Source organism: Entelurus aequoreus, linkage group LG06 (genome assembly GCF_033978785.1).
Source record: "Entelurus aequoreus isolate RoL-2023_Sb linkage group LG06, RoL_Eaeq_v1.1, whole genome shotgun sequence".
NCBI classification, from domain to species: Eukaryota; Metazoa; Chordata; class Actinopteri; order Syngnathiformes; family Syngnathidae; genus Entelurus; species Entelurus aequoreus.
The window spans coordinates 42,733,096-42,747,585 of record NC_084736.1 but is presented as its reverse complement, the minus strand read 5'-3'; the positions used below and the strand labels follow the sequence as shown (position 1 = coordinate 42,747,585).

The 14,490-nt window shown below is 39.2% G+C and overlaps 1 protein-coding gene across 4 annotated transcripts in view; it reads left to right on the top strand.

Moving 5' to 3' along the window:
• The window catches only part of LOC133652225 (atos homolog protein B), an 86,640-nt gene that overhangs the window by 56,624 nt on the left and 15,526 nt on the right, over nucleotides 1-14,490 (top strand). For 2 of the 4 annotated variants that reach the window (XM_062050735.1, XM_062050736.1), the window contains 3 exons: nucleotides 9,001-9,184; nucleotides 9,308-9,381; nucleotides 11,105-12,393. In XM_062050735.1, coding sequence (XP_061906719.1) covers nucleotides 11,233-12,393 — 1,161 coding nt within the window. In that variant the 5' untranslated portion in view covers nucleotides 9,001-9,184; nucleotides 9,308-9,381; nucleotides 11,105-11,232. The remainder of the gene's footprint in view (nucleotides 1-9,000; nucleotides 9,185-9,307; nucleotides 9,382-11,104; nucleotides 12,394-14,490) is intronic. The other 2 variants (XM_062050738.1, XM_062050737.1) reach the window with 2 other exon arrangements.

The following is a 14,490-nucleotide window of genomic DNA, read 5'->3' as shown; positions in this document are numbered from 1 at the left end:
TACAAGTATCATGATCACTGCAGGATGAGGAATAGCTAAACATGCTTCACTACACACCCTAGGAGGATACAATAGCTCACCGCTAACAGCAAGCTGGCACCCCTGAATGTAAACAAATGCCATGGGTGGATCTACACCTGACATCCACTGTAATGATATCAAGTACAAGAGCGTATTTAGTCGATACTACTATGAATACATCAATATTTTTTTCCTTTAAAAAAAAATCATATAATGTTTATAAACTCAGGAAATAGGTCCCTGGACACAAGAGGACTTTGAACATGACCAATGTATGATCTTGTAACTACTTGGTATTGGATCGATACCAAAATTTGTGGTATCATCCAAAACTAATGTAAAGTATCAAACAGAAGAAGAATAAGTGATTATTACATTTTAACAGAAGTGTAGATAGAACTTGTTAAAACAGAAAATAAGCAGATATTAACAGTAAATGAACAGGTAGATTAATAATAAATTTTTACAGCTTGTCCTTCATAATGTTGACAAAATAATAGAATGATAAATGACACAATATGTTACTGCATATGTCAGCAGACTAATTAGGAGCCTTTGTTTGTTTACTTACTACTAAAAGACAAGTTGTCTAGTATGTTCACTATTTTATTTAAGGACCAAATTGCAATAAGAAACATATGTTTAATGTACCCTAAGATTTAAAAAATAAAAATAAAGCCAATAATGCAATTTTTTGTGGTACCTTTATTTAGAAAAAGTATCGAAATACATTGTGCCACTCGTACTAAAATGTTGGTATTGGGACAACCCTAGTTGGTACGTGTTTTGGATCTATCACTATTGGAGACCATAGGTACAGTATTTGGGTTAGCTATGTTCAGTAAGTGCTGGCTGCAGAAGCCAGCATGGATATAGTAGACCTACTTTTTCAGAGGTGTATATCGGTGATGATCATTTACAATCCTTATATAAGACAAGAACACATACGTTTAGTTTTTTTTATGTATTCGTAAATACGGCAAGTACGAGGTAGTTAACAATTCAGCTAATGGGAGTACTCTATTTCGCCCATGAAACCTTCTAAAAAACCATCCAAAAACCACCAACAATACTCCATTTACATCTCGTGACCTGAATATTAACTAAGTATTATCAATATTGTTATATAATAGGCGCTTTTTCACACAAACTGTTAGCTAGCGGCGCTTTGATAACCGAGAGCTAACTAGCTTATGCTGCTATATTGACATATTGAGCCGCTGCATTGCCACTGAATTGTGTCTCACCTGGATAGTAGAAGGTTGTGGACATAAACCGAGAAGTTGGTCAACTTTGACCTCCAACCTCAAACCCGGAGATGATGAGAAAGACACAAAAAAACCCTGCTCATTTGTGGCACTTTTTTTTAACACATCGTGATGATTATGATTAATTCTTCATCTAAACGGGAAGATGTAAACATCCCATCAGTCGGCATCCCAGTGAGAGCAGACACTGTACAGTAAGTGATTGTTTTATGTGTATAGTTGATCTCATTCAGCACTTAGTAATACTGCTACATGATGCTTAGTGTTTGTCGTTGAAGCGGTAAGCGAACATTGTGATGCGAAATTGACAGGCCATTGTTTGCTTAAAGGCCTACTGAAACCCACTACTACCGACCACGCAGTCTGATAGTTTATATATCAATGATGAAATCTTAACATTGCAACACATGCCAATACGGCCGGGTTAACTTATAAAGTGCAATTTTAAATTTCCCGCTAAACTTCCGGTTGAAAAACTCCTTTGGATATTACGTATGCGCGTGACGTCACGACGGCAACGGAAGTATTCGTACTCAATGTGTCACCATACAAAAAGCTCTGTTTTCATCGAACAATTCCACAGTATTCTGGACATCTGTGTTGGTGAATCTTTTGCAATTTGTTTAATGAACAATGGAGATTGCAAAGAAGAAAGTTGTAGGTGGGATCGGTTTATTAGCGGCTGGCTGTAGCAACACATCAAGGAGTACTTACTTGGATAGCAGACGCGCTAGCCGATGCTAGCCGCCACCGCATCTGTGATCGGGTGAAGTCCTTCGTCGCGCTGTCGATCGCTGGAACGCAGGTGAGCACGGGTGTTGATGTGCAGATGAGGGCTGGCTGGCGTAGGTGGAGCGCTAACGTTTTTATCATAGCTCTGTGAGGTCCGGTTGCTAAGTTGCTAAGTTAGCTTCAGCGTCGTTAGCAACAGCATTGTTAAGCTTTGCCAGGCTGAGAATTATTAACCATGTAGTTACATGTCCATGGTTTAATAGAATTGTTGATCTTCTGTCTATCCTTCCCGTCAGGGATTTATTTATTTTGTTTCTATCTGCATTGGAGCCAGATGCTATCACGTTAGCTCAGTAGCTAAAGAGCTTCGCTGATGTATTGTCGTGGAGATAAAAGTCACTGTGAATGTCCATTTCGTGTTCTCGACTCTCATTTTCAAGAGGATATAATATCCGAGGTGGTTTAAAATACAAATCCGTGATCCACAATAGAAAAAGGAGAGTGTGTGGAATCCAATGAGACCTTGTACCTAAGTTACGGTCAGAGCGAAAAAAGATACACCCTGCACTGCCTCTCTAGTTCTTCACTCTAACGTGCCTCATCCACAAATCTTTCATCCTCGCTCAAATTAATGGGGTAATCGTCGCTTTCTCGGTCCGAATCTCTCTCGCTCCATTGTAAACAACGGGGAATTGTGAGGAATCCTACCTCCTGTGACGCCACGCTACTTCCGGTATAGGCAAGGCTTTTTTTTAATCAGCGACCAAAAGTTGCGAACTTTATCGTCGTTGTTCTCTACTAAATCCTTTCAGCAAAAATATGGCATTATCGCGAAATGATCAAGTATGACACATAGAATGGATCTGCTATCCCCTTTTAAATAAAAAAATTTCATTTCAGTAGGCCTTTAAAATGAGCAAAATAAGGAAATGGATAGATGGATTATGAACGTGCCTGCCTGTCACTTATATACAATGACGGAGGCTTTTGGATGTTTTTTAAAAGGCTTTATAAGCGGGATAGAGCGATTTCCATTAGCTCCATTGGTAGCTGACTTCTGCTGGCATTTATTTGTGACATAGAATGCATAAAATCATATGTTCCTGTCTCACATTAGACTTGTGAATGATAGGCAAAATTCCCCCAAAATTTCAGTTCCCTGTTAAGAATTAGAAGGGCATCTTCTGTGTATGAGTTTTAAAACCTGCGATCCTGTTCTCCCGCCGCCCCGTATCATGGCAGACTTCATGAGAGACAACGACTACTTTGGGACAAATGATGATCCAGAATCCTATGTTTTTGAGTCTGAATATACAGAGGATGAGTAAAAGTTTTAAAAGCTGAGTGATAAGCAGATTCAGCAAGTAGCAGTTTTGCTAAGTGCTAAACAAGAAATACAAACTACAAACATAATAAAACAATCCCTTACTGTACAATGTCTGCTCTTACTGGGATGCCGACTGATGGGATGTTTATATCTGCCGATTTAGATGAAGAATTATTCATAATATCCATCCATTCATTCATTCTTAAAGTAATCGTACTTATCTCATCATATGAAATATGACTTACTTCACCAATTAATATTATTAAATTCTTACTATTATTTATTTATTTATTTTTATTGTGATTACTTATGGAGTTTATTGTGAAAAAATTGTGAACAGGATTTGAACAAAAAGTTTTGTAACTGTTATGTAAAGAAAAGGGGTAGGATTAAATAAGCTCTGCTTCTTCCTACTCCTTTTCGAACATGTTGAAAAGAGAAACTGGAAATTGTGATGTATCATGTTGTATGCTTGCATGTTCGAAATAAACTTAAACTCAAACTCAAACTCAAAACTCACGCAGGTTAAAAAACAAAAAACAACAACACTACTTATCATGGCAGACTTCATGAGAGACAACGACTACTTTGGGACATACAATGATCCAGAATCCTATGTTTTTGAGTCTGAATGTACGGAGGATGGGTAAAAGTTTTAGAAGCTGAGTGATAAGCAGATCCAGCAAGTAGCAGTTTTGCTAAGTGCTGAACAATAAATACAAACTACCAACATAATAAAACAATGCCTTACTGTACAATGTCTGCTCTCACTGATGTGCCGACTGATGGGATGTTTATATCTTCCGATTTAGATGATGAATGATTCATAATACTCACGCAGGTAAAAAAAAAAAAAAAAAAGCATCTTTTTGTGTCTTTCTCGCGATCTCCGGGTCCAAACTGAATCAAAATTAGCTCTCTTGGATCACAACCTTCTTCTGTACAAGTAAGAGGCATTATTTATAATCTAGAAAGATTTTCACCAGCTCAGTATGTCATAGCAGCATAAGCTAGTTACCGCTCTGTGATCATGGCGCTGCTAAAAGTAGTTCCTTGGTGTTAGCACTTATGATAACAATATCGCTAATACTTGGTTAATATTCAGGTCACGGCATGTAAATGTAGTATTCTTGGCAGTTTTTAGATGTTTTTTTTTTTTAGATTACTCCCATTAACCGCATTGTTGGCCACCTCTTACTTGCCATTCTTTACGAGTTAGAATGCATTAAAAAAAAACATGTGTTCTTGCTTTACATAGAAATTGTGAATGAAAGGCACAATTGGAAAAAAATGCAGTTCCCCTTTAATGCTAACAACACTGACTGGACAATTTGTTAGCCTTATTCAAATTGTGGTGTATTAAACATAATGCTTCTTTTAAACATCTCAACACACACACTCTTTCACACACACGCACACAGACACACACGCAAACGCACACACACGCAAACACACGCACACACACACACACACACACACACACACACACACACACACACACACACACACACACACACACACACACACACACACACACACACACACACACACACACACACACAAGCATGCTTACCACTTCTGACACAGGTTCAATTTAAAAACAAACGTCCATAATCCAAAGTCACTCTAGATGGCGACACACACAAAAAGAAGCTCCATCTCAAGCAAAAATAAAAATAAAATCTATATTCTCATTTTCAGCTTGATATCCTGTAAGAAAAAAAAAACAGTTCTAAAATATTGAAATCAATTACAGTTATTTTTGCGGTAGTGTTATTCAAGTATAAGTAACAGTACAGGTTAAAAACCTACTTAGTAAAAGAGTAACTGATTTTATAATGTATGAGTAGTAGTAAAAGTTACTAGTTACTCTTTAAAGGTTTTTTTTGTAGACTGCATTTTATTAATGCAACACAAATAAGTAAATGAAGGTTATCTTCACGTCAGGTGTTTTCTTGTCCATCATTTACTAACATTTCTCTGTGCTTTTTTAACTAATATGTTTGTCTACCGTGCAACAGTGAAATCCAAGATGTACGGCACAAGACTGTATAGAAAACATGCTCCGGTCAAGAAATGAAAGTACAACTACACAAAAGCACCAAGTAGTTTTATATATCTTCTGGGGGAGCACCTTCAGCACCCCCAGTCCACAACAACCCCCCCACCCCCCCTTTCTTCTTCCTTTTTGTGACTAAGTACAAAGGAAGCGTTATCCTTGGGCTCCTTGTTGCCACGGCAACATTTTCACTGTGACGTCCCCCCCGGTACATTCCCCAACTTCTGGTCCAAGTGGGTCAGGCACGCCTCACTAGGCTTCATCCCACTCTCACGTTTCTTCTTGTTTTTCTCCTCTAAATGTCAACATACTAAATCTTACTGTTGTTTTTAAGGCACAATGTGGCTTTGTGGCTATTTTCCTTCGTAAACTTGGGAGAAAATGTTGTTTTGAATGTGATGGGAAACTCTGTCAATGTTCCTTTTATTACCTGTGTGAAGTTGCAAATATGAAAATAACACAGCCATTACGTTTGTGCTGTAAAAATGTTTATTTAGGCATCTACGGTTTTTCAATTATTCTCACACATAGTTTATGACTAGTGATGTCATCCAGCCCCCAAACCTATCAAAAATGTCCTTAAACTTGTCCCATTCCTTTGCTACATTTTTCTCCTCTATCTATAGTTTTATGTATGTTATTAACGTTTTAGAGTTTTTGTTATTGTGTAATTAACGTGTTATTATTCATAACTAGCCACCTTATCTTGGCAAACACTCCCCAAACATGTCACAATAGTTTGTGCTGCAAAATGTCTTTCTCTAACTATAGTTTTTATTTATGTTAACGTTTTATACTTTTTGTGTTATTAACGTGTAACTAACGTGTTATTATTCATAACAGTCCCTCACCTGTAAAAAACCTCCACAAACTTCTCGCGTTCATTTGTGCTACGTTTGTGCTGCAACATTTTTTCTCTAACTGTAGTTTTTTTATGTATGTTATTAACCTTTTATAGTCTCTTTGTTACTAACGTGTAATTAACATGTTATTATTCATAATAGCTTCCTAACCATGTCAAAATCTCCCCAAACTTGTCCCAGTCCTTTGTGCTACGTTTGTGCTGCAAAAATTTTTTTAGTCCAACTATTATAATTCATAACCAGCCCCTTAACATTTGTGCTGGTTTGTGCTGAACATTTTCACTCATTTTTAAAAAATGTTTATGTATGTTAAGGTTTTATACTTTTTAATATTACTATTGCGTAATTCATTAATTAAAGCCCCCCCCACCCCCAACTTTGTCAAAATATCCCCCAACTTCGTCCCAGTCGTTTGTGCTACGTTTGTGCTGTAAAATGTTTTTTCTAACATTATAATTTTTTCTGTTAATAACATTTATGATTGATAACCAGCATCCCAACATTGTCAGTCTCCCAAAAACTATTCATTTGTGCTGCGTTTGTGCTGCCAAAAGTTTTTTGTGTAACTATTAGTTTTAGGTCATTAGCATATTATACTTTGTATGTTATTAACGTGTTGTTATTCATCACCAGGTCCATAACATACATTCACAAATAGTTAGACCACAGTTGTCAAATCCAAGGCCCGGGGGCCAGATCTGGCCCACCACATCATTTTATTTGGCCCTCGAAAGCCTGGAAATTATAGTATTTTATATTTTCTTACTAAATGTATTAGTTTTTTCCATTTTGACAGAAAAAATACATGTACTCAATGCAATGCGATCGCATATTTTTTAAACATAAATATTATAATGTAGCAAATATATGATCATACATTCAAACAATGTTTTTGTTCAACTGGAAATAAATACTTTCTATCTGCTTGACTTATGATTTCAAAGCAAGTTATTCATCAAATTGTCAAATTTTTAAAAATAGATTTTACAGCGACTTTATGAAATTTACTGTGGTTTTACAGCATTTTACTGTACATGAAAAAACAGTACCACTGTTTTTTGACCGTAAAATGCTGGAAACTGAGCATTGACTGTAAAAATGTTATATTTACAGTAAAAAAAATATATATATATAAATTAAGCTGCCAGTTTTGTACCGTGAAAAATGCTGGTACTGTTTTTTCTATTTACAGTAACATGCTAAAAAAAAACACTGTAGATTCTACGGTAAAATATTTGCGACTGAGCTGTCTGTTTTTTACTGTAAAATCAAAAAATTTTTTTACATTGTACATAAAAAAACAAGTCATTAAATGCATAGGCAATTGTGTAATAATATCATTCACCTCTCAGGGCAAACATAATTGCGATACGGCCCTATAATAAAACCTGTTTGACACCCCTGAGTTAGACAAAACATTTGTGCAGCACAATTGGACAGGTTTTGGGAGATTTTGACAAGATGTGTGGGGTGGGCTGGTTACGAATGATAAAACGTTATATTATAAAACCTGTAATTAGACAAAAAACTGCAGGCCAAACGTTTGGTGAGATTTTGCCATGGCGGGGGCACTGGTCATCACTAGTCAGAAAATATATTTTACTGCAAAATAAGTGAAAAACCCTAAAGGCACAAAGGAATGTCCGTGTTATTTTAGCAACACAAAGACGCTAATGCTTGCTTTTATTACAAGTTGTATAGATTATTGTAACGCCCTGCTTTCTGGTCTTCCTAAAAAGGTTATTACACCTTTTGCAATTACTCCAAAATTCAGCGGCACGTGACCTGACGAAGACCAGATGGCGGGCTCACATTACATCAGTTTTAAAATCTCTGCATTGGTCTGTTTCAAGATCAATTTTAAGGTTCTTCTTATGGTTTATAGATGTTTTTTATTGAATTGGGCCTTCTTATCTTTCAGATTTGCTTTTACCCTATGAACCTTCTGAACTCATCTCCTAATCATTCTAAAAGTCAGGACAAATTTACGGGATGGCATCTTTCCACCATTATGTCCCTCATCTATGGAACAGCTTGCTCCTCGGAGGACTTCAGGGCTGCGGAGAACGTTCATGTTTTTAAGAGCAGGCTTAAGACCCACCTTTTTGTTTTTGGCTTTTACCTGATATTAATTATTTTATTGAAGGCATTTGTATTTTACTTTTTATCCTACTAGTTATGCAAGATTGCATTTAGTTCTATTTTATTTTTTTTAAATTAATTTTCATATTTCTTACTTGTATTTTATTCTTTATTTCTACTCATGGTTCTTACTATTTTACAAGTTTTATTATTTTTATTTTCCAACATTCCTCAAATGAGCCATCAGGGGTTATTGGCTGTGCTTGTGGGGGCGCTTTTGTGTCAGCGTCCTGGTGGCCATGGTCTGATGACCTCCTGGTGCAGATGTGATAGTGTTTACTCACATGTCTCCTCTACTCAGACATGCAATCATTTGTTCATATAGTTGCATATGCGTGTGTGTTGGTATCTGTGTCTGTGCGTACGTATGTGATAATGGGGGACATGGGTAATCGGGGTATTGTTTTTAACTTTTTAAAGCACTTTGCGTTGCATTTCTTTTATGTATGCAAAGCGCTTTATGAATAAAGTTTGATTGGTTTGATTTTAATATTTTAATATTTGCAACAACAAAGGGGGCCAACTTCACACAGGTGTGGATGACACCGCACACTCCATGCTGACTTGGTGTTTGTTCTGTCTCTGCAGGGATTGTGGGTGTGATGACTCTGTCATGATGACGCCGTTATTCTGCAAGCCCCGCCCAGGCGACGAGGGCGGGTGTTTGTCGTTGGCAGCCAATCACAGATGGAGTCCCACTAGAGTCACCTGTGGTCCCTCTACAGAAGAACCTTTTACCAGGAGCCTGCCACAGCACTGACCAGGCACACTGGTAAGTCGCTCGGCATGTTTGACGATAAAAGACGTTAAAAATCAAATGAACAATACATTAATATACGTTATTTTCAAAACAGTTAATGACAAATGTGATGCCTATCACGTGTTGCTTTTGTAGCCCCTTTTTTGTGGACACCATTTCCAGATGCTGTGTGTCCACGAGGGCCCGATTAGACAAGTACAGGCACTAAGGTGAGGCGCAAAGTTCTGATTTACTCTGAGACAGTTCAGTTGTATGGAACAAATCAAATGTATCACTTCTAGTCCATCATGTATGCAAAGGAGCATGTTTTAAGCTCGCTGGCCCTCTCTCTACTCAACGCCATAGTTTACTGTCATTGAGACCCACGCATGCTGGGCGGCTATAGATAAATGTTATGGTCATACTGAAAAGAGATCTGTTTGTCTAATCTTGAACGGGTTTGTGCTGAAAACATAGTTTCGTTGTACTTGTGCAATGACAATAAAGTCCTATCCTATCCTGTCCACCAATTATCGGCCGGGCCAATTATCCTTGCCAATATTTGGCTTTGTGACATATATCGGTATCGGCCCTTTTTTATCGGTATTGGCCTTTTTAAATATGTGTTTATTTTTTTCACAACCCCAACATAACTACACCAGCAGATACAATATGTACACATATGATACCATTATTTACTACAGGGGCCCCCAAACTACAGCCCGCCAGTGTCCACAATGTAATCCTGAGTAAAAAATAAATAAATAGAAGAATACATTTAAATATTTATAAAACAATTATAATTCAGATTTTTTTTTTTATTTGTCCTGTTCAGCCACTCAGGCAAATCACATTGTTGATGTAAAAGCGTGATGTATAGATTTACTTTACAAAAGAGAAGTGTAGGATACTTCTCCTGTTGTCTTATTTGTATTTGGCTTTTTTAAATGTTTGGATATATTTATGGTTTGGCCCAGCAGGACCTGAGCAAGAGGGGACAGAAAGAAGGAGGGGGAAAAAAGGACAAAGAGGGAAATTGTCATTGACAAGACAAGAAAATAAAAAGAAATATATATATATACAGTAGAAAATGTGTGCGTGTGTATGTATGTATTCTTTCTCTCTCTCTCTACATGCACACACACACACCCACCCACACACAGACACACACACATACACACACATATATATATATATATATATATATATATATATATATATATATATATATATATATATATATATATATATATATATATATATATATATATATATATACACACACAAACCCTGTTTCTATATGAGTTGAGAAATTGTGTTAGATGCAAATATAAACGGAATACAATGATTTGCAAATCCTTTTCAACCCATATTCAATTGAATGCACTACAAAGACAAGATATTTGATGTTCAAACTCATAAACTTTATTTTTTTTTTGCAAATAATAATTAACTTAGAATTTCATGGCTGCAACACGTGCCAAAGTAGTTGGGAAAGGGCATGTTCACCACTTTGTTACATGGCCTTTCCTTTTAACAACACTCGGTAAACGTTTGGGAACTGAGGAGACACATTTTGTAAGCTTCTCAGGTGGAATTCTTTCCCATTCTTGCTTGATGTACAGCTTAAGTTGTTCAACAGTCCGGGGGTCTCCGTTTTGGTATTTTAGGCTTCATAATGTGCCACACATTTTCAATGGGAGACAGGTCTGGACTACAGGCAGGCCAGTCTAGTACCCGCACTCTTTTACTATGAAGCCACGTTGATGTAATAAAGTTTATGAGTTTGAACATCAAATATATTGTCTTTGTAGTGCATTCAATTGAATATGGGTTGAAAAGGATTTGCAAATCATTGTATTCCGTTTATATTTACATCTACCACAATTTCCCAACTCATATGGAAACAGGGTTTGTAAATGCAGCTGGCTGAATGTTTGTTCTTCCTTTCAGGTGCTTGGCCACTCATCGTCTTGCTTGAGGCTGTATGGCAGCCCCACACCAGGAACTTTAGGTCTTCACACACGTCTCCGCCCTTTGGCGTCGAACACGCAGTACTCTGGTCCTCCAGCAGAGCAAACATGCGGCACATTCACGTGGAGCTGTCCCACAAGAAAGCTCCACGGGAGCTTCCGGCCCACGAAGGCGATCTACCTCCCCCCACGGCCCCTGCGCAGGGCCCGGACCCGGGGGTTCGACCGGGGGCCGCCAGACACTTTGACCAAGAGGACTTGCGCCATCAAAAGGTCTACCAGCTCTCCATTTTCTCCCAGCTGGGCGGGTTTTCGACAACCACGGACGCCCAAGGCGATGCTCAACAGAGGCCTGTTCGCTTGGGTGTAAAACGGGGGCTGGAGGAGCCCCAGTTGACTCACAAGCGCCCCCTTGTGGCAGACTGTTCCGACATAGAAGTATTCCAGGGGGGAGTGTTGTGTGGGCCAGCGGTGGGGGTGGGCTTAGTCAAGGGCTCTGGTGGGTCTGGTTCTCTGTATTCTTGCACACAAATGGAGCACAGAGACTCTGAGGAGGGGGCACTGCCCAGATCTCCTCCCCTCTCCCCAAACCACAACCCCTCCCGGCGTCCAGCTCAGCACAATCACGACAGGCCCGTCCCCCTCTCGCCAAAATCCCCTCCAATGTGTGACCCTCACGGGCACCACTGTGACCAGGCGTATTCTCTCGGAAGCTCGGTCAAAGCCGACGCCCCCAATGGGGGCCGCACACCCACCTACTCGCTCGGGAGCCCCGGAAGTGAGAATTGTAGCAATGGCACGACCGGAGGACAGCCCAGCCCGCATTTATACGACATGGCCACCTACGAGACCCCAAGTCCTGCCAGCCCCACGAGCCCGCCAGGGCCCTTCTCCCCCCCGCACCACGCGGAACTGCAAGAACCGGGAGAGGCCACGGAGTGGGACATCGGACTGGAATCCTCTCCCCCGGAGCGGAGCGCGACCCAGGCTGCCTCCTCCTCCCGCCACGGACTGTCTTCCTGGGAGAAGACTCCCAGCAACAGCGGCCACCGGCTATCCTCTGCGGGCCCCTGGCCGGCCAAGAAGAGGTTACTGTCCCCCAGCGAAGCCGTGGAGTCCTGCTCGGAGGACGAGGGACCTTCCACTTCCAAGAGGAGCAGGCTGTCACTGCTGGCCCCCGGCTTGGGACCGGCTTCGTGTCGCAGCACAGATGCCAAAGCTGCGCCGTACTGGAACCACCTTCTCCCTTCGGCGAGGGACCGCCCTAAGGTCAGCGCCCACTCTGAATTGTGCAGCCCACTTTGTAAAGTATGTTTGTTTAGAACACAGACAAACTTTGAATAAATACTATTCATAATCATAATTATTGAAATCTACAAAGTTGGTCAAATGTTGCAGTTTTGTTCAGTTCTTTCGGCGATAGGTGTAAAACAGCACATTTGTCAAAATAAACAAATATCAAAAATAGTTAGTTACATATTACTTACACATACAAAGGCTCCAAAGCATATTAAACAGTATCTAGTAACAAACGTGTCTGCATCATTCAACTTACTATGCAATGAACTTGATTTAATAAATTATCGTGGCCACTAGGTGTCGTCCCCCCCCCCCCCAAAAAAAAGTCAATTGCCACTCCACTTCAACCTAAAAACAGCATAGGTCTGTTTCAGACAGTTATAAATAAATAGGTTATTGTTTTTCATATATACACCATTGTTCTCTGTTTGACTAGTTTCCACACTACAAAATAATAAAAGTATGTTTGATCCATGATAATATCGTATCTGATCAATGTCGGTATCAGCCAACACTGGTAGAAAGGGAAAATGTCTTATTTATTTTGATTGTTTTTTTAAACTATAACTCAAAATTATTTAGGTTTTTCAGTTTACTCGTATTTCCTGCGGTGTTCAGTTTTCAATCGTTTCACTCCTCGTAATCAACCCTCAAGCAGCACTCAGGGCGGACTCAGTCAAACTCCCTCTGAGTAATGTTGCCATTTTCAACTCCAACAAAGCAAGTATGCCTGGTAGAAACATTCAAATACAAAGTAAGGCTTCACCCTTTCAAAATATACTAGCTAGAAGCTAATTTACATTGGGTTTGCCATAGACAGGCTACTGTTAGCACTTGCGATTTATACATGGCAATTCCAACGCCTCCAAATTTGGCTATGAAAACTACAACTAAGATGAATGTTACAATCAAACTGCTGGTGTGTAACGAACACAAAACGTACAGTATAAACACTTTGTAGGGCGCAACATGACACGTTCAGCTTTCTGGAAGAAGCCACTTCCTAGTTTAACAAGATAGTACTGCCATCGAAAATTATTACTTAAAAAAATAACACACAGAATTACCAAAAATTGGTATCGGGAATTGGTACTGTATCGGTACAATAGTGAACGGTAGCCATCCCTACTTACAAAGGCTTCACCCTTTCAAAATTTGCTAGCTCAAAGCTAATTTACATTGGATTTGCCATAGACAGGCTACTATTAGCATTTGCAATTTCTACATGGCGATTTAAACTTCAACGAAGATGAATGTTACAATCAAACAGATTGTGTGTGATGAGCACAACACGTACAGTATTAACACTTTGTAAGGCGCAACATGACACGTTCAGCTTTCTGGAAAAAAGCCATTTCCTAGTTAAACACAGCACTGCCATCTAATGTCACACTCGGATGTAATCAGAAAACAAGATATAACAACTGGACCGCACAGTTATCACAATCATCTTGTCTTTAAATATTACTTTAAAGAATAACGCACAGAAGTACCAAAAATTGATATCGGGAATTGGTACCGTTTCGGTACAATAGTGAACGGTAGCCATCCCTAGTTACAAAGGCTTCACCCTTTCAAAAAATGCTAGTTTGAAGCTAATTTAAACAGCTGGTGTGTAATGAGCACAAAACGTACCGAATAAACAATTTGTAGGGCGCAACACATTCAGCTTTCTGGAAAAAAGCCACCTCCTAGTTAAACAAGATAGCCGACACAGTACTGCCATCTAAAATTATTACTTTGAAAAATAACACACAGAAGTACCAAAAATTGGTATCCAGACTTGGTACCGTATCGGCTCAATAGTGAACGGTAGCCATCCCTACTTACATAGGCTTCACCCTTTCAAAATCTGCTAGCTTGCAGCTAATTTACATTGGGTTTGCCATAGACAGGCTACTGTTAGCACTTGCGATTCATACATGGCAATTTCAACCCCTCCAAATTTGGCTATGAAAACTACAACTAAGTTGAATGTTACAATCAAACAGCTGGTGTGTAACGAGCACAAAACGTAGAGTGTAAACACTTTGTAGGGCGCAACATGACATGTTCAGCTTTCTGGAA